The 23541-nt window shown below is 48.4% G+C and overlaps 3 protein-coding genes across 5 annotated transcripts; 1 reads left to right on the top strand and 2 right to left on the bottom strand.

The window, feature by feature from the left end:
- Positions 1-422: 422 nt before the first annotated feature.
- On the bottom strand, positions 423-6130 carry LOC122374470 (large subunit GTPase 1 homolog). Its single transcript, XM_043353255.1, has 9 exons — positions 5914-6130; positions 4578-4700; positions 4202-4326; positions 3770-3943; positions 2737-3436; positions 2221-2488; positions 1786-1988; positions 1490-1614; positions 423-1239 (listed from the first exon to the last, which is right to left on the bottom strand). Exons 1-9 carry the CDS (start codon positions 6004-6006, stop codon positions 1116-1118), a joined length of 1935 nt encoding a protein of 644 aa, XP_043209190.1. The 5' UTR covers positions 6007-6130; the 3' UTR covers positions 423-1115.
- A 683-nt stretch (positions 6131-6813) lies between these two features.
- Positions 6814-11574, bottom strand: LOC122374486 (autophagy-related protein 101-like). Of its 2 annotated transcripts, none has more exons than XM_043353286.1 (6): positions 11440-11574; positions 10879-10943; positions 10357-10518; positions 9718-9931; positions 8401-8567; positions 6814-7264 (listed from the first exon to the last, which is right to left on the bottom strand). In XM_043353286.1, exons 2-6 carry the CDS (start codon positions 10906-10908, stop codon positions 7181-7183), a joined length of 657 nt encoding a protein of 218 aa, XP_043209221.1. In that variant the 5' UTR covers positions 10909-10943; positions 11440-11574; the 3' UTR covers positions 6814-7180. The 2 variants fall into 2 exon arrangements, with proteins under 2 accessions (XP_043209221.1, XP_043209220.1); XM_043353285.1 differs by lacking the exon at positions 11440-11574 and adding an exon at positions 11382-11400.
- Positions 11575-11767: 193 nt separating this feature from the next.
- Positions 11768-23021, top strand: LOC122374485 (C-factor-like). 2 transcript variants are annotated; one of them, XR_006255228.1, is made up of 6 exons: positions 11781-11992; positions 13271-13322; positions 19184-19371; positions 20208-20366; positions 20696-21081; positions 22780-23021. XR_006255228.1 is itself a non-coding variant. In XM_043353284.1 (5 exons), the coding sequence occupies exons 1-5, from the start codon at positions 11858-11860 to the stop codon at positions 20918-20920; spliced, it is 759 nt and encodes a 252-aa protein (XP_043209219.1). In that variant the 5' UTR covers positions 11768-11857; the 3' UTR covers positions 20921-23021. The 2 variants fall into 2 exon arrangements, 1 of the variants encoding a protein (XP_043209219.1); XM_043353284.1 differs by having other exon boundaries at positions 11768-11992; positions 20696-23021.
- The last annotated feature ends 520 nt before the right edge of the window (positions 23022-23541 follow it).

Here is a 23541-nt window from a genome sequence, read left to right as displayed (position 1 = left end):
TTGGCTTTTCGGTCTGTGACAGCGTGTCCCATGAACGCTGGAGCCAATGACCGATGCCCGTGGCGTGAAAGACGGGGGAAAACGCTGCACAACAAGACCGTAATGCTCGCATCAACGGGATTTGCTCGGAGTAGGTAGTGTGAAGTTGCCTGTGGGGTCCACGCACACTACTGCGGGCACTGTCGCACAAATGTTGGAACCGTGCGGAGCTGACATAGATAAAATATTCCTGTAAGGGGTGACATTTCAAGCTGTGAAATCGGGTCGCTCTGAGCTGTGCATCCTTTTGTCTGTGTGTGCGCTTGTGTGAGCGGGTGTTTTTCTTAGGAAATAGAACGGCCATTTTTGCTTTGTTTTGGAACCGAAACTGAAAACATCTTTACCTATGTCTAATCGACGATGATTTTCTTTTACACAATAACAACAAATTATGTGGTATATATTATGGATCCTCATAAATCTAACAAAACAAGACACATCACAGTTGGCTTAGACCTCCAAAGGATCCCTGCCAAGCAATGTCCCAAAATTTGTCGATTTGGGTGGGAAATGACATCCAAAGGAAATCCATTTTCCACTCTCACCACCAATTTTTAAGAACAATTTTCCACTCCCAACCAAGAAAACCTAGATTTTTTTACCTCTAGAAAGAGCGGTTGTGTGAATGCCCGGTTTAGCATCAAACATTCTACATCCTAGAATAAAATCCATGTTTTATGGCGTTTCTCACTCTTTTTGGATCTAATCGAATCAGCAGTTTTCCACTCTCTCCCCTCTTTTTGGTGGGTAATTTTCCTCTCTGACACCCCAGACAAAACTCAATTTTGGGACACTGCTGCCAAGCCCTACAGTAGTCTGTAGGCCAAGTGCACTCCAGACAGAAATGCCATCTGTCATAGGGCAGAGTTATTCGTCAGTCCATCGGGCTCCAGCACATGGGAAGGAGACAAAACGAGCCACCCCGCGATTCCCAGACCCGAGCTCCTCTGTTCAGCCCCAGTGGTTCACTTTGCACGTGTTTGCCCCGCAGAACCACAATCCCATAGTCCAACCTCTGATAGGGAGTTGCGAGGGCGACTGGCCACCTAGCGGCCGGATGGTCAAAGACAAGTCTGTCATACGTCGTCCAGATGGCGGTAGACGCGGCGCAGTTTACCTTTCTTGGGCCGTTTGCCTCCCTTTACTCGCCACGGTTTGGCGGTGGAGGTGGTGGAGGCGCTCTCTGATACCGGCTCGTCACTGGAATCACACACAAACGCGGCTGTTAGGATACCAGTCATGGGATTACAGACGCCAAAACTCACCTTACCTAAGACTGAATCTGATTACGGGGCTATCCTCACCTTACCTATCGGGTTATCTTTAATCAAGTCAGCTGCGTCTTCTTCAGAGCATTTTATTCATGCTGGCATGACATTCCGAGCTGCAAACGCTCACTCCACACACCAGCTCGCTTGCAAATCCCATTTAATCCCACGGAAGGCCTCACCTGACGGGGACGGCCGACGCGCGCCCGTCGACCCGCTGCACTCCCAGGTGGTCCCGGCTGTGCGCCTTGCTCTGCACCGCGCTGAAGAAGCTGCTGTCCACAGCGTCGGCAGTCGGCTTATTCGGCTGGAAAGCAAGGAAATCGGGTGAACCAGACCTGCAGCGACTGAATAGAAATCGGACGACAGCGTGCATCCATACAATCACGGCCATTTCAACAACCGATTACAGCAAATCAAGGCCATCACCCAGTCCATGCTACACTAGCTCCTCCCACTGTCTCTCCCACATGCTCACCTTCACCATTTTCTCCTGGGGCGGTCTCTGGCCGGCGGCGCGCTCCCGTGGCGCCTCTAGCGGCCACTTGTTGAAGTGTTCCTGGTCACGGCCCGGCGGCGCTAGGCAGTACAGCAGTTTGCCGCGAACAAAGTCCTTGAGGATGACTCGCGCCGAGCGAGGGTTGTCCGGAAGGCCGCGGGCGGTCATGAAACCCCGCATGTCTGCGAACATCACACGCAGTCGTCACGTACATAAATCTAGCAGTGATGGTTGACTTCATCAGTTATACCAGTTAGAAATTACGGCATCATGATAGCTTTCATAGCCAACCAGCGCCGTATCACAAAAGACCAGCACCGATCAACAGCACTCGCACCTGACTCTAACCCATACCTGGCTCCTAACTTTCTCTCCCTCTTCCTTCCCCTGCCCTCAGCCTCCGTAATCGCTCACATCCGTAGGCGTTGAGCAGCTCCTCAGCCGTGGGCGGCCGGTCGGGCTGTTCCCCCTCGCGCGGCAGCGGCAGCATCAGGCCGTACGTCCTCTCGAGCACCGGGCGCGGCATCAGGTGCGCCACCAGGTTCACGGGCGGCACGTGGTCGCGCATCTGATCGATGGGCAGCACGCCCCACACCACCATCTCGGCTTTGGTGGAGAGGAACGACGGCATCACCAGGCCCGGGCAGTCGCACAGGATCAGCTCCGAGTCAATGTGCAGGGTCTGAAACGAGCAGGAGATTAGGGTCAGTTGTAAGAAAGGCGTCATCCACGAACGATGAGAGGAGCAATGAACATTAAGTTACAATGAACCATTAAACATAAAAATAAGCATCATGGAAGGTCACCTAACCCTATGCTATAAGAATATTTGTTGCATTTTTAAACCGCATAAAGAAGAACGTTTGCATCGCGAACATTCGATCCCCACATTTGACTCCCTGCCGACTTCAACCCGTAATTTCCGCTCACCTGGAAATGTTTGGTCTTTCCGGGCGTGGCCGACACGGACACCTTCTTCGCCTGTAGCAGCGCGTTGATGGTGGAGCTCTTGCCGACGTTCGGGTAGCCGACAAATCCAATAGTGGCCACTCCCTCGGTGCGCCGGCGGCCGGCGTGCACCGTCTTCAGCAGACCGATGAGCTCCTCCCGCGGCAGGAGGCGGGGACTGGTGAACCCGCCCCCTCCCCCGCCGCCCCCGCCGTCATCCGTGCCGTCTCCGGTGGGCTCCGAGGCGTCCTCAGTCACATCAGTCGACTCGGACTGATCGCTGGCGGCCGGCCAGGCCGAGAGAGGCGGCGGGCCGTCCGCGCGGCCCTCACTGACACTGCCCTCCTCCCCACTGTCTGACTCTGCCTCCTCCTTCTCAGAGCTCTCACCCTCTCCCTCAGAATCCTCCTCCTCAGACTCCTCTGTCGGTTCCTCCGGCTCCTCTGCTATGGTGGCCGGCGGCGCGTCCGCCTCGTTCAGCGCTGAGAAGAAGGCCGCCTTGATGCCCGTCTCGTTGAAGTAATCGGCCCACGCTGCGCGCTGTTCGGCCGTCAGCAGGTCTGACTTGTTGATGAGCAGCAGGTTGTCCTTATCCGGGTCCACCTCGCGCACGTAGCGCTCCAGGTCCTCGCAGCGGTACAGCAGCGGGTTCCGCGCGTCCAGGATCTGAACCACCACGTCACTGCCAAAGGCGGAGGGGGAAGCGTCAGAATCAGAGCCCAGAGGTGGTCGCAGTTGCACATGACATACGTCAAAAGCGAATACAAGCGGTCTTCATCGCGTGGTACAATGCGAATGTGAGCAGCGTAGGAATTTTATAACGAAATAAAAGACTGCAATTTGTTGCTAGGCCCATTTGTTCGAATGAATTCCAGTTCTTACAGATACTTACGAATGATAATCTTACGATTATCATTCTCACATAGGTAACTATCCGCCAATTTCAAATACCTATCTCCATTCGTTTACCGTGCGACACCGGCCCGACAATCCACCCTCGCCCCGCCACCCTCACCTTCGCTCAACCACACGCCACAGCTGCCTCCAGAACTCGAGATTCCTCTCGTAGGGGGTGAGGGTGAGGCCGCGCGCCTCCTGAAGCTGCGCCAGCTGCCGGCGCCACTCGAGAAAGGCCAGCTCTTCGGCAGCGTGCAGCTCGGCCGCAGATGTCGTCTCGTCCCAGGCCGGTCTGAAAATGAGGGGAGCTCAGCAGAAGTGGCTAATTCTGTAGGGAATACAGTTATGGCACGGGTCAAGTGTTACTTCATCTCATTGATGACCGATGGTCGTCAAATGTTGCAAATTGGTAGGTAAACATTGTTTCAAGGGTGGTCACTGGCCAAGCATCCGATACCTGATCCTTTCAAACCTACCGTTTGTAAACTTGTCTTTGGCAAGAGCGGTCCTTCCTCATATGTCACCAGGTATGTATGATTTAGCTACTCACCGTCTGGGGATCTGCAAGAGGGCGATGTTTTCCCGCTGCAACTCTTTGATCTTGTGCAGCTCCTCCGCCGAGGGGATGCCAATCTGACCTTTCGGGTTGACGAACGTGATATTCAGTTTCTCTGCCTGAAAACAGACACATTTATTTTAAGACATGCTGTTTGAGATGCTCTTTTATCTCGCCATGCAATTTGGGAGGTGAATCTCTAAAAAATTGCAACATAAAAATTTGATGTTTAGTTAACTACTTAGACAGACTAGACTTCGTCGATATTTAGATGGAATAATAGCAGACGACCATAGCCAAACAAACCCTAGCAGCTGCCTATGTTGATCCAGCATTCCCATGCCAGCTGCAGTAGTTTTGACCAGCTTACCACAAACTCGGTGCCAGCCAGCTGGGCGGTGTTGAGGAACTCATCGATAGAGGTCTCCTCTGTCACAGAGCGCAGGTTTATCTTGTTCCAGTCATATCCATCACCCAGCTCCGTGGTATGACGCTGAAACAAAACTGAGTCACCAACAATAACACCAGACAGAAACATGCTGCCAGCTGCATGACACAATTGAAATAAGACACTCTTGCCACTGCTTCCGACCACAGGTAAATGCTCAACAACAGGTAACCTGGATCTGAGTGACTGCCATGGAACATAGGCAAAATCATATCACAGGTGCCAAAAATGTTTCTCCAACAAGGAGTTTGCCATGAGCTTCTGTAAGATTTTATGCAGAGGACAGGCATGAAACTCATGTTTTGAATGAGCACAAACAGAGGAAAGATTGCAAGAAAGCAACAACTATAAGGAATGGTTTTCTTATCATGCTAGTGCAGTTAACAATACTATATGATTGAGATAGTCTGAGTTTAAATTTATTCATAGAAAATATACAAATACTGCATGGGGTGTGGGCAATAGTAGATTTATTGCCCATGACATCACTGTAGGCTGAGCCCAAGGGTGAGGACCAAAACATGATTTATTGCCCAATGTTTGTTGAGGTCTTTGCCCAAGGGCTACAGTGGCATCACAAAGTACCAAACATTTTTTTCCTACTGTCCCCACTCCATAAAATATTGGTTTCATTACATGCCCAGCTCCAACTTGCTGATAAGTGTCTCTAAGTAAGTATGTCACTGCTCAAAAGAAAATTGAAAAAAGGATTAAAGCATGTGCAGATCTGATTGCTATTGCCCATTAAAAAAGTCAGATCCTAGAATTGAAGGATTCACAAGGACAGAGCCCCGCTAAGTGAAGCTTGTTGCGTTGGCCCTGCCCTCTTTCCTCTGATCGTACTATTCTGGTTCTATGGCAGAATTTGGAGTCCAGGTTTAATGTGTGCACATAGCCGTGCACGGCCGGTCCCCTCACTGACTCCACCTGGCCACGGCCTGCCACCAACAGCAACGCAACCATAACTGTCAGGAGGCCCATAACATAACGTTAAGCGCCCGCCACGCTACGAACCCAGACTGTTATAACCGTGAACGTAAGCTCTCACCAAGCTGGGTCCAATGCTCTACTGACTGAGCTACGGGACCGACGTAGCTGTCCCGTTCCTTTGTTATTGTCATAGTGTCATTAACAAAAACATGCAATCCCTCAGGCAAATAAATGTGAAAATATGTCAAAATTATCACACACCCAGTTAACATACAAGACTTGTAATAATGAGCTTTAGATTGACGATAAAAAAGAGGTTTATACTCACAGAAGACTCATCACCACCAACTCGCCTCTTCCGTTTTCCCTTGAATCGGTCCTTGACCAATGATTTCCCCAGATTTGGCTTCTTAGGAGGCATTGCTGACAAGTACCGAACTCTGATACTAACCAAAGTACTTGAATTTAGGATATATTTGTAGCATGAGCACTCCAAAACAAGCTCCAAAAAGTTATACAGTCGACACAGTCCACGCGTGCTTGCATCCACGTCACGTCGTGTTCAGCAGCTCAAAGAAATGGATGAAAGCAAAAATAAAAGTAAAAGTTCCCATGGCAACTCGTTGGAATTACTAGGAAAAACAAAGCGAATTTGGACAAATCAAGGCTGAAATCGTTCAAAAGATGATTGTTTGTTACACAAGATACACAAAATCATATGGTTTGAATTATTTATTTTTTCAATTGAATTTCATGCCAGACACATCATGCGAACGCGACTGCAGGACACGCATTTTTGAACATTTCTCCCCTGGCCTACAAATGTCTTATTAGCGTCAGAATTGCAAACGTAGTTCATGTTTCGCTGCTCGATCAGCGCCACTATTTTCAAATTGCTATAAAACTTTGAGACAGATTATCATCTCTCCTGCAAGTGTATGCTAGTACTATCCTTATCTCTATTTGCCGCGCAAGCCGGGTGGGGGTCTACTCCTTTTGCAGTTATAATAATATTATAATCCTTATTATTATATTATAATTATAATCAGTTATTATAATCCTTTTGCAGTTGCAGCTCCTTTTGCATTGCAACTTGACGCTGACTTCCGAGCTCAGTAATCGTTTCATCCTCGCGCTCGCCACCACCCATGATTTTCCTTTCCTAATCCCGCCGTCCTCTCTAAGATTCAGCATCACGTAGCACAGCTCGCTTAGACAGAAACAGAACAGTATAAATAAAAATGTATTGCAAAGCCTATGCACTCGCACACATACTCTGTCGTTGCCGGCACGCGGCGAGTTGCAGTGGCACCCGTCTCTAGTGGTACCGAATAAATACTCGTGGGGCGGGGGCGTGCGGCGGCCGGCAGTCCATTACCGGCCGGCCGCTAAAGCTGCGAGCGGTCCTCGCCGCGGAGATCAGCTCCTGAACCCCTCGGTCTCTTTCTCGGTGTGTTTCTGTCGGCAGTATCGGCCCTGTGGTGGCCCATCGCGGCCTCCGTCTGCGCCGGCCCGGTCCGACCTAAGCACGGTCGCCGTTATGGCCCGTCCGTCTGTCCGTCTGTCTGTGGATCGGTTCCTAGGCGGCCGTCGGGTCACATGGCCAGTGTGTCCTTGAGCAGCTTCTTGACGGCGGTGCCCACCGAGGGGTTGGTGACGCCGCTCGTCTGGTAGTCAACCTGCGGACAGAATACGGCACGGTGAGATCAGGAAACGGAGCTTTGCGGCATATAAGACATTATTAGGGTTAAAAATGTGAGCGTGATATGTACCTATTTATAGTCATCGTGATATTACGCTGCTAGCCGGGTGGGATAGGCCACAATACGGAGGGCCCGGTACACTAAACCGCTCCAAGCCGGTAAAACGAAAGAAAACAAATGCATATTTTTATGCTGAACATTGATGCCGGTTGTCGCAGCCACATTGCCGTAATAAAAACAAAACAGTATACCACAACAGCTCGGCACGGTAGCCATCCTATAAATAAACCCATGCTGAATCCTTCAACGCTATGATGAAATTGCGCCTCGCTGGTTGCAAAGGTCGGGCTCAGGTCCAAACCAAGCATTGGTAATGCGAGGTGCCGACGTGACATAACATCGTAGAAGGCAAAGTCGCATATATCGACCGATGTTGCAGCGAATACCAAACAATTGTTCAGTATTGTAAGACGTGTTTATAAAGTCTGATGGCCAAGAGTTGCGAACGAAAATTATAATTAAAATCTAAATCTTTTTGTATTTCAGACGTTTCGACAACACTGTGCCATCGTCAGTAATTGATATAAAATATTTCCTAAAGTCACAAATCACATTTTAAAAATAACATCAGCATTAAGAAATTACACATGGTAATGACCAGACAAGAGTAATTTCTATTTTTAAAATGTGATTTGTGACTTTAGGAAATATTTTATATCAATTACTGACGATGGCACAGTGTTGTCGAAACGTCTGAAATACAAAAAGATTTAGATTTTAATTATAATTTTCGTTCGCAACTCTTGGCCATCAGACTTTATAATACCAAACAAGCAGGATATATACAAATGCTAGACAGGTGGCAAGATCAATTTTTGACGAAAACAAGCTCGTAATTTCCATGCAGGTGCAGCACACAGAGGAATACGCCGGCATCTCGGAACACCCGCGTTTGAGCTTGAGTAATCACGGCAAATTAATGCCAATCATTGAGTTAAAAAAAAAAACTCATAAGAGTATAATCTCATATTGTTGGTACTCCCGCAATACTCATGTTCCTTCCAAAGATCAAAATGACGACCTCGCAGCCCCGGAGAGCCGCCGGCACAGACCTTGAAGAGGTAGGGCTGTACGTCCGGGAAGGAGGTGTCGAAGACGAGGTCGAGCTCGGCCTGTGGCGGCGTGTGCGGCAGGTACTGCTGCCGGTTCATGGCCTGCACCACGTGACGCAGCTTCTCCGTCAGTACGTCCACCACCTTCTCCCGGAACACCTTCCGCTCTGCGGGGAGGGAGAGGGGGATGAGGGTCAGATGCTATTGTCGGAGCCACATGAGCACTTCACACCCAGCATAAGTCGGACAGCGTCATTGCACACTCCCCGCTCCATGCGTACATGTAACTCAGCCAATTACCGAAAACTCACAGAGATGGGGATACATTCATAAATCTTTGGTGTACTGCAAATGGCAAGGCTTTACAATGGAGAAAGGGGATAGGTAAATGGACATAAACGATTTACCGCTGTTAGAAGTACACCAACAAACCTGACACAACAGTGAAACGATTCACTTTACGATGCCGTGCATTACACGCATTTTTACTTCACGTCACACAGCATGAGCGAACATCGGCTAAATTCTGCAATCAGCGTCGTATATCGACAGAGCATCTTCCGAACATCAATGCAAACAAACTTAGCGTTTCGTAACCTCTGCTAAACCATTACCAACGTGGTTGTTAAACGCGCCTCGCAGATATAAGCTCGCGAGATAGCGTAAATAAATACACGGAGAATTTGCCGCTGCAGCAGGATGAGATATTGAGACGAAAACACGCCAAGCTTACTTCGAACCCTGGTTGAACTTCAACTTTGCACTTCAAACAATTCGTTCAAACTTGCTTTTTGCTTAGTCAGCATGCTGTCGCAGATAAGGACCCACAGTGGCAAGTGACGAAACGTCCTATTTGTCTCCTCTATCTCCCGCTGTTTTTCTCGATAAGAACAAACGAAACAGCAAACGCCTCACTCCTGACAACACGGGACATAACACGGGAAAGTCAGCTTTCAGATTTATCGACGCACTGAAAGAAAAGTCGATGTTCTACCAAGCTACAGATTGTTCAACGCAATGAAGGAAGGTCGATGTTTTACTATAAGCCTGAATGACGCTAAGAGTGCATGATGGTAAATGGTAATGTGTCACATAGAACAGCTGCAGCTTGCTCCCGAGTCGTTTGTTGGAGCCTATCGGTAATATATTGGTAAAATAAAGGTATTCCAGCCTTTGTTATAAGCAACCCACTATCCACAGACACGAGCAGTCCAATTACGACACTTGCTAAAATACTCGCTCCGACACCGGAACTGACCTCTTTCGTTCTCCAGATCGACCGTCTCCATGCGCAGCGTCCACGACACCGGGACTGACCTCTTTCGTTCTCCAGATCGACCGTTTCCATGCGCAGCGTCCACACCTCCCAGGGCATGCACTCTGTGGCGAACGGCCACTTGGCCTTCTTCTTCTGGTAGAACTCGAGCGAGATCTGGCCCTGGTGGGGCCGCTCGGCGGCCGCCATCATGCTGCTGAACTGGGACACCTCCTGCTCCAGCACGCGCTGCATGCTCGGTGAGGAGCAGCGCACCTGCGGCCCGGCGACGAGCGTTACGATGGGGTGAACGGGTGAGAACCCTGGTCTGTTACAGCTTATCCAGGCAGCTAGGGATTCGTTTGTTTGTTTGTTGGGGGTTAGGGGCGCGCCGACTACGAGGTCATTTTGCGCCCATGCAGCTAGGGATTCAACTGATGATGATGCAAGCTTAATCCCAACAGAAGAGAATAAAGGAGACTGAAATTGTATTTCAGTCTCCTTTATTTTAACAAACAATTTTACTTTTGTTGATAATTTTAGCTTGTCCTTACAAGCAAATAAATTAAACCCTAATAGCAGGTAGATGATTCATATTTCAGACAACTATTTTGGCTGTCAACGAAAGTTCATTCATGAAAATGTAGGTAGGTAGGTACTAGCCGGAAGGTACCTAGGTATCTATATTGTGTATGACTCACATGGGTGACCTCCAGAACAGGCAGGTCAACATCCTGGAAGCCGACTGAGCCGAGCGAGTACAGGTTGTGCTTGTGGCAGCTGAACTTGCCCAGCGTCCGGTGGAACAGCACTGTGCTGAACACGCTGCCCACGATGTCACTCACCATGCATGCCTCGCACGACTGTAAGGCAATGACCGGCTGTCAGCTGAAGCAGAATCTTACAGGGCACACAGCATGGAATGGAAAAAGGAAAAAGATAAATGTTTCAAAAATGGAGCATTGCTCCACATTCTAGTAATATTTATCAATATAAACAATGTGATATTAGAATCCGTTGGTGATAAGTCAGGAAATACTTATGGCTATTTTGAGTAATATAAAGGGGGAAGGAAAGTGAATGGGCCATAGCAGCCACAGGAAGAAATAGCTTAAGAAAGTTTAGGAGAATTGTTCTCCTGCATTCTCCTGCATTCTCCTGCATCATTCTGAGACATTACCATTAGGTACACTATGGTTTCAGACACAAATATGCAAACTTACAAATTCAAAGACTTGTGTGCGGGCATTCATTTTGTTAGGGTATAACCAGCACCCATTCAGGTTACCTGAAACAAAAAAGGGCTCTGTTAAAGAAAAAAGCAGATACTGCCATTTTTCATGCTAAGTCTTTGTTGTGCCACCCAAGTTCCATGCTGAGGCTGTAACGTGGCACTGTGCAAACATTATTCTTGGGACCAGCAGGCAGGTCCAACACTACATCAGTGAACACAGACAGCACACAGTAAGGCATTGCACAATGCATGACGCAAAAGCCCTCAGCAAATTCGCCTTTGCCTTGCGCTTATGCATCAAGCATGCACTGAGTGCAAAGCACACATTGTCCTGGTCAGTACATATGACAAAACATAAAACAACGAAACAAGACAGAAACATTGGAATGATGAATGATTGCATCACAAATCAAAATGAAAATTGAAATAACTTGAAAACAGCGTCAGCGATTGACGTACTACCTACAGTATTGGTATGCTTTGCCACTGTACCTACTGTTCTTATTACCTACAGCCTTGCCTACAGCATTGTTTTGCTACTTTGACTTACTGCAAAACCATCAAGCATGGATACCAAAAATGTATCCGCTGAAATGAATGCTCCAACAGTATCCCTAACACCACTGATTCTCTTTTTCAATTTTTATTTGTTTGTGGCCAAGAGGCCAGCAATCCGTACGGTAAATAAAAATTATCCTGCCTCCAAGGTCAAATACGAATTGAAATACTTCTGTTCAAAAACAAAGCCATTACTATTAGAAGCTGCAATAGAGGCTGCTCTTGAAGGTTGACAGATGTCGAAAATATGACGTCAGCAGGAATAGCAAACTGTATATGAACAGAGAGTAATGCACTTTTATTTTTACCAGCTAATTTCCACAGTCATCTCAATTACGTGGCGGCGAAAGGAAGTGGACGGGAGAGGTCCTCTTGAATTTCAAAGCAAATAAGTTAAATTATATATTTAAATGGCATTCTCGGTCTTAGTGACTGGAGCCAATCGCGGTATTGGCTTGGAGCTAACGAGACGCCTGGTATCTCAATCTGGAACTGATCAAGCCAAGCATGTATTTGCCACTTGCAGAAATACCGGTGATTGTAAGGTGAGACTTTTTATAAATTGTTTTCATATTTTTCATTAATAGGGACTTCCCAGATGCTTTATTTAGGAGGGATTATGCCTCACTGATTCTGTATCAGTTGGGCAAACTAGACCTTTGGAATCAAAATATGGAGGCATCAAAAGATTGATTCCTTATGACCATATTTGGGCATAAATGCAGACCATTTCTAACTTACCAATCACATAAAAATAAGAGAGTGTTTCAAGAAGGAGCATGCCTGATCTTGAACAGAAATGCTGGAACTATCTCCTAAGCAAAATAATATTGCTCCTATCATAACAATTTGAATTCTATAGGTAGTGAAAGGCAATCAAGGAATTGATTCACTTTAAACAGATAATCATAATATTGATTCCCCATCAGCTGGCTAATCATTATTTTGATTCACAGGTAATGTTAAGAGATAGGCAACAATGACTTCCAGGAATACATCATTTATCTTGCTACTGTTCTCATTTAGTGGTATCCTCAGCACCACAACAGATACCTATAGCATTGTTGTAGTTAACTTTCACTACATTTGATAACAATTCACAATTTTTAAATGTCAAGAATACAAAAACTGAAGCAACAGGTAAAAACCATATAATAAATATAAAAGCACTATAACAATGATAAAAAGGGGTTTGAAAATTTTATTTTGCCATTTTACACAAATACTAATTGTTTAGTATGTGATTCATGATACAAAAATAACATACAGTGTGATTTCCTCAAAACAGCTTTTACGTGATGGACGGTGGCTCTGTCTTTTTCCCATTCACAAGGCCAAAGGGACAATTTCTTAGTTTTGAGGTAACACTTTTTGGAAAGCTACCACATTTTTCTACCTTTTTAAAGAAAAATCTCACCGTCATGGGCCTTTTATCAACCGTAACGATACATTTGAAGTCAAAAGTGTACCAAAATGAATCAAAAAATTGATTCCATGCCCATATTTGGTCATGGCTCCTCCCACCAGAATCAAATTATTGATGCCTCCATATTTTGATTCCAAAAGTCTTGTTTGCCCAACTGGTATGAGTCAGAAAATCAACTATCCAGTAGAACTTGTAGTAGAAATATCACCAAAAATCGGGCAATGTTATGACTTCATCCATGGTTACAGTTTGGATATTGTGTTGAACTCAGTCCAGTTTGAAGTTAAATGAATTTGATGAAAACAGGTGAACAGTGGGGACTATCTAACTAAATTTGATTTAATCTACCTATGTTTTGTTGTCTGTTGATGGTGCATTTCTTTCTTTTTCTTTACAGGATCTTGATGACATCAAGGAAAAACATGACAACCTCCATATCTTAGAGCTTGGTCAGTATGATGGTAGATCAGATTGGTAAATAGGGCTATTTGATTTGTTTGGACATTTGCATTCAATGTTCAACCCAGGGCAGGCCAGATCCAAGTTGGTCAATGTCAGTGCTTTGGTTTCCACACATGTATTTGTAGTTCATTTGAATCTGGAGCTCATTCTGAGGTAAATGATACCTTTCCTTGATTCATTTCTACTCCATACCACTGTCTACTCCATACTCTACTCACATCAAAAACACTTCAGAAATGATGTCATTTCTACTCCCTTATGCAGTTTGGTAGGTAGTTCTTGATGAAAAAATTGATTTAATGTTCTCAAATGAACCCTGTGATATTGTCACTTTTTATGCAACATTTGCCAAGCATCCATATAGCCTCATGCTCATCCTGTAGAGACTCAAAATTTGTATGACCTCAGTTTGAAGAAAAAAAACTGAAGTAGGTACCTACATGCATATTGTAAGGGCTATTGAGTTTGCTTGTACCATTAAATTTATTTTTTCTGCTATATCTGGTAAGTAGTTAGTACCATGAGATGAGAACAATCCAAAGGTGCAACATATTGAACTGTGGAGAAGCTCACACATGGCATCATGGGTCAGGGACCTGCCAGCAGTAGGTGCCTGAAAATTGGTGCTAAAAGGTCAATTTGGCATTTAAGATCAAGCATGCTAAATACCAACTATTTATGATGCAATGTAAGCTAGGTAGGTATCACAGAAAAAAAATGGGGTACCACCAACTCTGCTTCATGAATGGTAGGGTCCAAATGAAGTGTCATAATATCTCAAGACAATAACTATTATTATTATTGTTGTTGTTGTTTATTCAGCATTGTCATGCGACAAAAAGATACATACACCCCGTCCCCCGCCCCCTTACTCACACAAACACACTAAATCAGCACTTAGGAGGTCAGTAGCCTTAACAGGCGCCGCGAGGCCTGACAGTTGTTTCCTATGACCATCTTCAGACTGTCTACAAGACCGCTTTCCTGGAGTGGTGCCCATACTAAGTCACGATTGATGTACCCAGCAGCGATATGCATGACAGCGCATAAGTCCCCACCACACAAATTATTCACGTGGCCGATAAATGACCCGTCCAGCTGCTCGGGGTACGTAGCAAGTCTGGTTAGCCCAGTCACGTAGGCTTGCCGGAGACGGTGGTGGGCGGAAGACATTGCGAAATGCTCTCCGCGCATTTCGCAATGCGCGGAGAGCATCACCTCGCACTTCGCAGCACATGACCGATGATACGTGGCACCCCAGCAGCAATCAAAAGAGCCGTATGATGCGTAGAACGCGACAGACCGAGCGCTGCTTTGATCAGCGAAGCCTGTCGCGAGTCCAGCCGCTCAGTGTCAGCGGAGCTCAGGGGAGCCGTCCCACAGCCGAAGATCAGTGCCGGCAGCACTACTGTCTTCCAGAGGAAGATTTTGTCAGCAGCAGTCAGGCGGTTGGTGAAATTGCCCAGGGGTGTGAGGCCATAAAATAATGCGCAGGCACGTCAGATGCGCTGAGCCGTATGGCTATCTGTTCTGAGACGGTCATCAAGCACCACACCGAGGTGCTCGGTCGTCTGCCGGATCTGTAGCTGCTGCCCTGACAGTAACCAGTGCATTTCTATTTGTGATCCTTATGACTAGTCGCAACTTGTTCACTCTGTGTCAATATGTCAATGACTAATTCATGATGTTTACTTTATTCTGGAAAAAGCGTTTTTTCAGCTTCTCGCGACACCGATATTCATGCCTTTATGGAAGGTGAAAACATCGAACTTGTCTTATAATGAAGCTTTTATCAATGGATCGTATCAGAATCAGAATCAGAATGTATTTCGTAACAAATCCATTAAATCATGGTTTTTCGTCGTCACACGTCATATTATTAAAAAAACGTATGTACAGGTAGGTAGGCGCTACAGTACCAGTACAGTGCATGCATCTACAATCACATATCGTCACGTCCAAATGACTATTGCACAACGCGCAGATCACGGCGCTCAAACACCGCCGTGCTGGACGCGCAACAGATGGCGTCTCAGCCGGGACCTGAAGCCCCGAGCGTTCACGTCAAATGGCAGCCGGTTGTACTCCTGCACGCCACTGTAGCACAGACGGCGGCGACCCAGCTCCGTCCGTATTCTCGTTAGGGCGCGCTGCGAGGAGCCTCGTGTCTGGTATTGGTGCTCAGCGACTCCACCGATGCAACCAGCTACGCTCTCAGGTCTCCCCGTGGTTATCGCAGTGTGAACCAGGCACAGCCGGTGGTACATGACAAGGCTTGGCGCGTCTAGCCAGTTAAGTTGTCGAAACACATCAGATATGTGGTCATGTTTCCGCCTGCCGCTGACGACTCGAGCTCCAAAGTTCAACAGCTTTTGCACTCTATGGAGCTGCGTCGCGTTACACGTGCCGTACACTGAGATGCAATATCTGACAACAGACGTGACAAGGCCTTGCACGATGGTTACAAGAGTACTTTTTGGTATGGTGTGTTTGGCGTGCATTAATCCTACGAGAATGCCCGTACACTTCGCTGTAACATGGTCGACATGTGGCTGGAAATTTAAATGGCAGTCCATGATCACTCCTAAGTTTCGTACCACCCTGGAATCTGGCACGACGGTACCCAAGAAGTTCATCGCGACCGGCGGTAAGCCCCTCAGCATTCCAGGGGTCCCCATTACCAGTGCCTGCGTTTTGGCTGCGTTCAGCTTCATGCCGTGAGAGCAAAACCACGTGTATACACACTCGAGTGCGCGTTCCATGAGAGCGGTTATGCGCGGCAGGTCGCTTTTCTGGCCGCTGACGAGCAGTTGGGTATCGTCCGCAAACTGCACCACTCGGACTCCGTCCGGCACAAACAGACTTAGCTCGTTCGTAAACACCGTGTACAGGATGCAGCTGAGTGAGCCGCCCTGAAAGACGCCGATCGAGTTCGGCTTCGCCGCAGAGCGCACAGGCACACCGCTGCTACCGACGATCTGGACCTGCTGGGTGTGGCCACGTAAATAGTCGGCGAACCACGCCGTGTCCACGCCGTACAGCGCCAGCTTATCCAGCAGAATCTGGTGCGGCACCACATCGAAACACTTCGACAGATCTAACAGTACCAGTATGGATATCTGGCCGGAGTCCATCGCACCTAGAACATGTTCGGTAATTACACTGAGTGCGGTCTCGGTGCTGTGTCCCTTCCTGTAGCCGTGCTGTGTGTTGGAGAGCAGACCATTGGTTTCCAGATGTTGAACGAGCTGGAGCTGGACCACACGCTCGACGACCTTCATCATTCCTGGTAAGATGGAGATCGGACGCGTGTTGGCTGGGTCAGACGGTCCCTTGCCCTTGGGGATCGGAGTCACGAGCGCATGCTTCCAGGCACCGGGTACTTGTGATGTAGTTAGGCTGGCGTTGACGATGTCCAGGAGCACATGTCCGATGCCCCAGAAGAATTTACGAAACATATCAACGCTAATCCCGTCGATTCCGGTGGCGGTAGATGGCTTCATCGCCGACAGAATCAGGCACAGCGTGTCAAAATCGATGGAGTTCGGCTTGAAGCCGGCGGTCGTCACCCGTGGCAGTCGTACCGGTACCGGTGTCGCTGGTCTCGGTACGCTGGCGGCCGTGACGGGACCAACGCTCACGTAATAATCATTAAAGGGACACTCCCACCTTAACATTAGTTTTGAGTTGAGATAGCCAAATTGGTGGCCATGGCCTGCAAATACCGGTTTGGGCACTCACAACATCGACAAATGCTTTAATCCGGAGATATGGAATTTCAAACTTGCAGTTTTCGGATTCTAAGGGGCTAGTGCATTGGTATGCCCCCTTAGAATTTGTGACGTCAGCGGAGATCTAACGATTTTTAAATTTTTTACTAAAACGTTTGGTAGCACGCGGTGGTATATGCTGCTTTGCGCGCAACAAATGCCGCACTTTCAAATAAAGTCGCTAGGAACAGCGGAGATCCCAAAAGTAAACAAAAGTGAAAGTCTAATATCTTGAAAACCGGTGAATATTTTTCGATGAAATTTGGTAGATATTCGTTTTCGCTCTTTCTGAACCGAGCGACATCATTTTCGTGCCAATTCATTAACTTTTTTGAAGGTGGGAGGGTCCCTTTAAGCGCGTCCGGCGTGGCGCTGGGCACTGCCGCCTCCTTCTTGCTGCCAATGACAGGCCGCAGCACGCGCCAGACGCCACCCGGGCCGGCTCTGTCCAACTCTCTCTGCAGGTGAGCGGTCTGGTCTCTCCGTACAGCTGCACGACACTGCCGGTTCAGCTCCTTGTAGTGGTCGCGCTGTCCGCCAAGGCGGAGCGCCCGTCTCCGGGCCGACAGCAGCCGGCGGGTGTCATCTGTCAGCGGCGGCACCCCGGGCGGCCGCAGCCGCACCCTGGTCAGCGGGGCCACCGTGTCCAGCTCCGAGAGGAAAATCGTGCGAAATTCCTCCCACTTCTCCTCAGGTCTCTGCCGCCGGAATACGGGACTCCAGTCGGTGTCAGAGAGTTGTCGGTTAAACTGGTCGGGATCGATGCGTCGCAGGCACCGGCGCTGAATAGTCGGACCGACCCGCCGCCTCGCGCCGCCAAACCGCAGTCTCACACGGGTGATATCATGTGGTGTGCCGTAATGGCACCGGGTCACCCCAGCACGTGTCACGACGTCTGGCTGATTGGTTGCCACAATATCCAGCAGCGAGTTCGCTGGTCGGTAAGTCGGCCGCTCAGTGTTGACGATCCGCAGACCGTAGGTCGTCAGCAGACGGACCAGCCGCTGGCCGGGCGAGTCGGTGGCGGGCTTCAGCAGACAGCAGTTCAGGTCACCCGCCAGTACCACCGTTGCACCGAGGTGACTCGCCAGCATATGCTGCAGCTGTGACTCCAGGTCCTCGAGATCGGCGGTGATCTGGGCTGACGTGTTCTTGGGCACTCGGTAAACACTCGCGAACAATAAACCGCGGCATTTCCCCACGAACACTTTTGCCCAAATCACCTCTACATTGGAGTTCGCGACTCCGGTCACGGGCGTCGGTAACACCTCTACTCTGTGCGCCTCGCGGACCAGCAACGCCACCCCACCGTGTCCCCGAGCCAGTCCACGATCACTCTGGCGATCACTCCTGTACAGCCGATAACCGCCAATCGTGAGTAGCCTGCTGGGCACATTGGGCGAAAGCCATGTTTCACAAACAGCCAGCACATCGAAACCATACACATCACTCAAATCACTGCGCAGGTCCGGTATTTTTGGTTTCAATGATTGAACGTTGAGCTGTCCCACAAGCACCGTGTCCGCGGAGTGCTCGCCGTGCCGGTGCCAGTTCACTCCTCCCCTCCTGCGGCGCGGCCGGGCTCGCTTTCTGCCACCCCGACGGGTCCTCCTCCGCGTCAGGCCGGGGACGACCGCCCCACCGTACGCAGGTAAGCAGGCAGCGCCGGGCCGGCCCGCACTCGCAGGCGGGCCGGGGCGGCCACCGCCACGGGTCAGCCGATCGGCGGGGCAAGGCCGCGCGCGGTCGAGGTCACTGAGCGCGGGAGCGGAGCGCCGGGGCAGAGGACGGAGCCGTCCGGAGCTGCTCTGAGAAGCGGCGGTAGCGGTCGGGCTGACACCGGGGTCAAGGTCACGGCCCGCGGCTACAACGGTCAGCGGTGAGAGACGCCGGCGGGCGGCTGGACGCCACGGGTCGGCTGCGGGAACAGCGGCGGCACACACACACTGAACAGCGTACAGAACTGCTATGCTGTACATTACACTCCAGTTTTAGGCACGCCGGTAACGTTTGACCGGACCTGACGTACTCTACCCCCTACCACCTGACCTGACATCCCCTATTCCTTACCGTGACAGATGTGACCGACGAGGCGAGCTACCCACGCCTGGTGAAACAGGTGGAACAGGTGGTCAAGGGTGACGGCCTGAACCTGCTCATCAACAATGCCGGCTTCGCCAACAACCAGCCGCTGCACGAGCTCACCTCCGAACAGATGAGGCACATGTATGACGTCAACTGCATCGCGCCCATCATGCTCACAAAGGTTAGTGAACGTAACTCAGCTGCAGCTACTGGTCATGGTTTACGGGCGATGTTAAATTAAATCATGCTTGTAGTTAGATACTGCTCCAGTTTTGTCTTTTGGAAGCTTTCTTAGGAAACCGATGATTGTTTTATGCGTATCGGTATGCAATAAGCGCGAGGAAAAAGGGCTTGGCACTGCTTTTGTGGCCTAAAGACAATGACTTTTTGACGCTTTGCGCGCAACAAATGCCGCACTTTCAAATAAAGTCGCTAGGAACAGCGGAGATCCCAAAAAGTAAACAAAAGTAAAAGTCTAATATCTTGAAAACCGGTGAATATTTTTCGATGAAATTTGGTAGATATTCGTTTTTGCTCTTTCTGAACCGAGCGACATCACTTTCATGCCAATTCATTAACTTTTTTGAAGGTGGGAGGGTCCCTTTAAATCCGAAACATCAAGATTTGGGCGGGTTGCCTTTAAGGTTTGAAGAAACTCTATATATGTTTGTTCCGGCAAAAGGGCATCTGAACTAAGTACACCAACATCCGAACATCTGAAATCTGAAGTGTGTTATACATAATCGAACGAACGAAATATATACGACAACGAGACCGAACTTTTTATGGTAAACATGGCCGAGCATCTCAGGGAACTATATATTTCAAATAAATTTCGGGAACTAGCACAAATGAACTAGACCAAATATGACACTAGCTCAAATGAAGCTAGCTCAAGTGGCACTAGACCAAATAAAGCACTAGACCAAATGAACTAGCCCAAACGATACTAGACCAACTGACACTAGTCCAAGTGGAGGGGACTCGCGCGCATCTGACCTCTTCCGACCCCATCAGGCGTTCCTGCCGCTGCTGCGGGCGGGGTCACACGCCAACCCGGACCTGAGCGGGGAGATCATGTGCTGGAAGCGCGCCGCGGTGGTCAACATCAACTCCAGGATGGGGTCGATCGCCGACAACGGCATGGGCAAGTTCTACGCCTACCGCGCCAGCAAGGTAAGCTGTTCAGGGGGAGAGGGTGTGGGCGCCGTCGGGTTTTTCAGACTCGCTTTTTCAATGCATGGCCTCATGTTCAGTGCTATAGTATTGAGAAATGTTTTCGCATTCATGCATTCTTCTGGAAGCTAGTCTCAAATCTCAATCGACGCGATGTGAACAGATTGGACGTAATGGAAACGATCTGGTAAGTAGACAAACTTGATAATGATCTAAACACTGGCGACAATGTACAAGGCTAGTTTCTTAGCTTGCCGCTAGTTTCATCCGCATTCGCCAGCCCGCGTAGTTGTAGCTGCTAGCGGTGTGACTGGTGTTCCGTCCGCCAGGCGGCGCAGAACGCAGTAACGCGCTCACTGGGGATCGACCTGCGACCCGAGCGTATCCTGGTGGTCAGCGTCGACCCGGGCTGGGTGCAGACGCGCATGGGCGGGCCCAACGGCAAGATATCGCCGGAGGAGAGCGCGCGCCGTATCGTCAGCACCCTGTCCAAACTGGGACCCGAGCACACGTCCACCTACATGGACAACTTGGGCGAGCCGCTCCCGTGGTGAAGTGCGCGGCGGGAGAAGAATTCTCCTATTTCATATACCTCCACGGCCCCGACCCCAATGGCCGGTCCTGGTTCACTCTGAGAGGTCTCAGAGGTGCCAGTGAGCAGGGCAAATGTTAAGGTCTGAAGCTCAGGTCAGAAACATTTGTACGAAACCGATTAGTTATGTCATGGATGATATAACACTGGATTGGTGTCTCGTGGAAATTAACATTGGGATCCGCGACATTGGGATCAGGCCTGCCATCTAGCGACAGATTTATCGTAAGTTAGGAGCAAGCCGAGTGAACGCCATCTCTCAGCATTATGACACACGTGGGTGTGGTGTGTTTTTTGGCTTGAAGTGCATATTCCCACGAGTTTGAGGTAATCTTACTGGACCTGAAACGACAAAAAATGTATCAAATGCTTGAAAGCCAAAAACGTCAAGCAGCCTTTAGGTAATAACGAAAATAAAATGCGTAAGACTGTGTGTATTGAAACGACCAGTCCCATCGGCGACGGCTTGTACGACCTTTTATATGGTCATTTACTCACAATGGTACAGCAGTTTGACAATATGTCACTTACATAATTGGTAGGCTTATTCCTTCTTCTCCGAATTTCGCCCGATTTTCTTCATCTTAGTTAATGTTACGGCAGTGCCACGTGCCCACTTAGGGGTGTCGAAATTGTTCCACATAAAGTAACTCCGCAATGGCTGGGCCAATTACAGTGAAACTTCGTCAATAGTTAGGCACCCAGTGGCCAATGCATTTCCATGTGTCACTAAGGGGGTGCTACTGCACGTGCGCACGTGCAGGGTGCCGCTTCCATATCTGAAGAACAGCTGGGCGGATAACACTCAAACTTGGTACACAAATGTCACATCGATGCTCGCACTGCATTGGTCAGTGCTTACATTGGTGCAGAGCTGTTAGGAAAACGATGAAATGAGATGCGTGGTGTTGATGCCTTTCTGTTCCAGCAGCTGATTGATTCGCAGCAGGATATCCTTGTTTATGAAGGCTTCGTCTCCCTTTTCCACCCCTTGTTTAGAATAACATTAACAATGTACGAAGAAAATCACACATCAAAGTTGTTTTAGGCGGCTATCTTGGACCAGGGCTGCGAAGTTGTGGTCAGAGCCAGCGGTTCTGTTCCGACTCGGAGTCGGTTGATTTTTAAAAGCTGTAGTCGGAGTATGAGTCAAACGTCACCGAAAAGTCATCGACTCCACAGACTTACCAGGGCTGCAGAGTCGGAGTCATAGTCGGAGTCTGTGTGAATCGACATTTCTGCCCGGAGGAGTCGGAGTCGATATTTGGATACCGGAATCGGAGTTGAGCCAAAGTCACTGAAATTTCATCGACTACGCAGCACTGGTTGGGTCCTTTTCATAGAGCGTCTTGAATGGCATATTGAACGGCAATGACGTTAGTAATTCCGTTTAAGCTTTTTCATTAGACTTATAGATAGTAATTACGTTCGTTTTGTTCTTTGATCGGACAATTTGTTTGATTTAGGCCAAGCTAAAGACTCGTGTGAAAAATAGCGAAAACGACACGTGCTGGCGAAGTCTCCAATAACTCCCTGTTTCACGATTTAATGAGGAAATAACATGGAACTGCTTATCTTATTACTGACCCTGCACATAAATCTATTAATTTCTTCGCTTTTTCTGACATATAAAGACATAACCTTTTGAAAAATTGCAAAACAAGCCTGCTACTACACCACACTCCCGTGTGTCACAATGCTAATCAGCGGCGTTCACTCGGCTTGCTCCTAACTTACGATAATTCTCCCGCTAGATGGCAGGCCTGAGCTCAATGTCGCCAAAAACTGCGAAGACACCAATCCATTATTTTCTCATCCATGGTTATGTGATGTCCTTTAGTCCGTTGTTTTATGTTACGTGAAGAAAGAATCGAAATACTGTATTTTATCGCTGAGCTTACTGGTCTAGACGTGAAGTATATTCTGATTTTTTTCTAGTATGTTTATGCACAATTTTCAGAGTCTCTATTGCCCTTCCCATATCAACCAAATCGTCTCCATGTTTTCAAACACTTCACTCATGTGTCGTACGTGAACTAAAATAAATATGCTTCGTATTAAAAGTGGCATTGAAAGCATGAATCCTCCTTAGTCCTTGCCCAATATTTTTCATCTCTTATTTCAATTTTAATTAGAATTTGCAGCGACGGTAGGGTAATAATGTGAAGTGAATTATTGGTATCACCAACGTTGGACTCCGGTATACCGCATATGCGGTAGAGTTAGACAACGGCCTCTGACTTCTATATCGATTCGGTGCCTGCCGGTTGGAAGACGAGCTTTTTAGGACTATCCACGCGGTATTGAGGTGCTTCTAGTGGGTGCTAGACTGGAGGAAATTCATTTGGGGGGCCACGCCTGCTATCCACCTGAACTAACAGGTATTAATACTTCAACTGTTATCTTTTTGGTCAGATCGTTTAAGAATTGGAAAGAAGTTTTGTGATATGTATTTTGGTTTAACATAAACGTTGAACGTGAAAAGTTGTAGTTATACCGACGTAGGATGCTACGAACTTGAAGCCAAAGTCATCAGGCGGCACCATAGGCCATCGCATGTTCGAAAAGAATGCCATAAACCTT

This window comes from Amphibalanus amphitrite, unplaced genomic scaffold (genome assembly GCF_019059575.1).
Source record: "Amphibalanus amphitrite isolate SeventyFive unplaced genomic scaffold, NRLGWU_Aamphi_draft 001661F_arrow, whole genome shotgun sequence".
NCBI classification, from domain to species: Eukaryota; Metazoa; Arthropoda; class Thecostraca; order Balanomorpha; family Balanidae; genus Amphibalanus; species Amphibalanus amphitrite.
This window is presented reverse-complemented; position numbering and strand designations above follow the sequence as displayed.

Excerpts from the sequence above, each read along its gene's own strand:
- LOC122374470 (XM_043353255.1), bottom strand. The coding sequence starts at position 6,006 with ATGCCTCCTAAGAAGCCAAATCTGGGGAAATCATTGGTCAAGGACCGA. Across the intron at positions 3,437-3,769 it reads TGGCGTGTGGTTGAGCGAAG|TGACGTGGTGGTTCAGATCC; the intron begins GTGAGGGTGGCG and ends CGCCTTTGGCAG. Across the intron at positions 1,989-2,220 it reads GCTGCTCAACGCCTACGGAT|ACATGCGGGGTTTCATGACC; the intron begins GTGAGCGATTAC and ends TGATGTTCGCAG.
- LOC122374486 (XM_043353286.1), bottom strand. The coding sequence starts at position 10,908 with ATGAATGCCCGCACACAAGTCTTTGAATTT. Across the intron at positions 9,932-10,356 it reads CTGTTCTGGAGGTCACCCAT|GTGCGCTGCTCCTCACCGAG; the intron begins GTGAGTCATACA and ends GCCGGGCCGCAG. Across the intron at positions 8,568-9,717 it reads CGATCTGGAGAACGAAAGAG|AGCGGAAGGTGTTCCGGGAG; the intron begins GTCAGTCCCGGT and ends CCCTCCCCGCAG.
- LOC122374485 (XM_043353284.1), top strand. The coding sequence starts at position 11,858 with ATGGCATTCTCGGTCTTAGTGACTGGAGCCAATCGCGGTATTGGCTTG. Across the intron at positions 13,323-19,183 it reads CCTCCATATCTTAGAGCTTG|ATGTGACCGACGAGGCGAGC; the intron begins GTCAGTATGATG and ends TTACCGTGACAG. Across the intron at positions 19,372-20,207 it reads CGCCCATCATGCTCACAAAG|GCGTTCCTGCCGCTGCTGCG; the intron begins GTTAGTGAACGT and ends CGACCCCATCAG.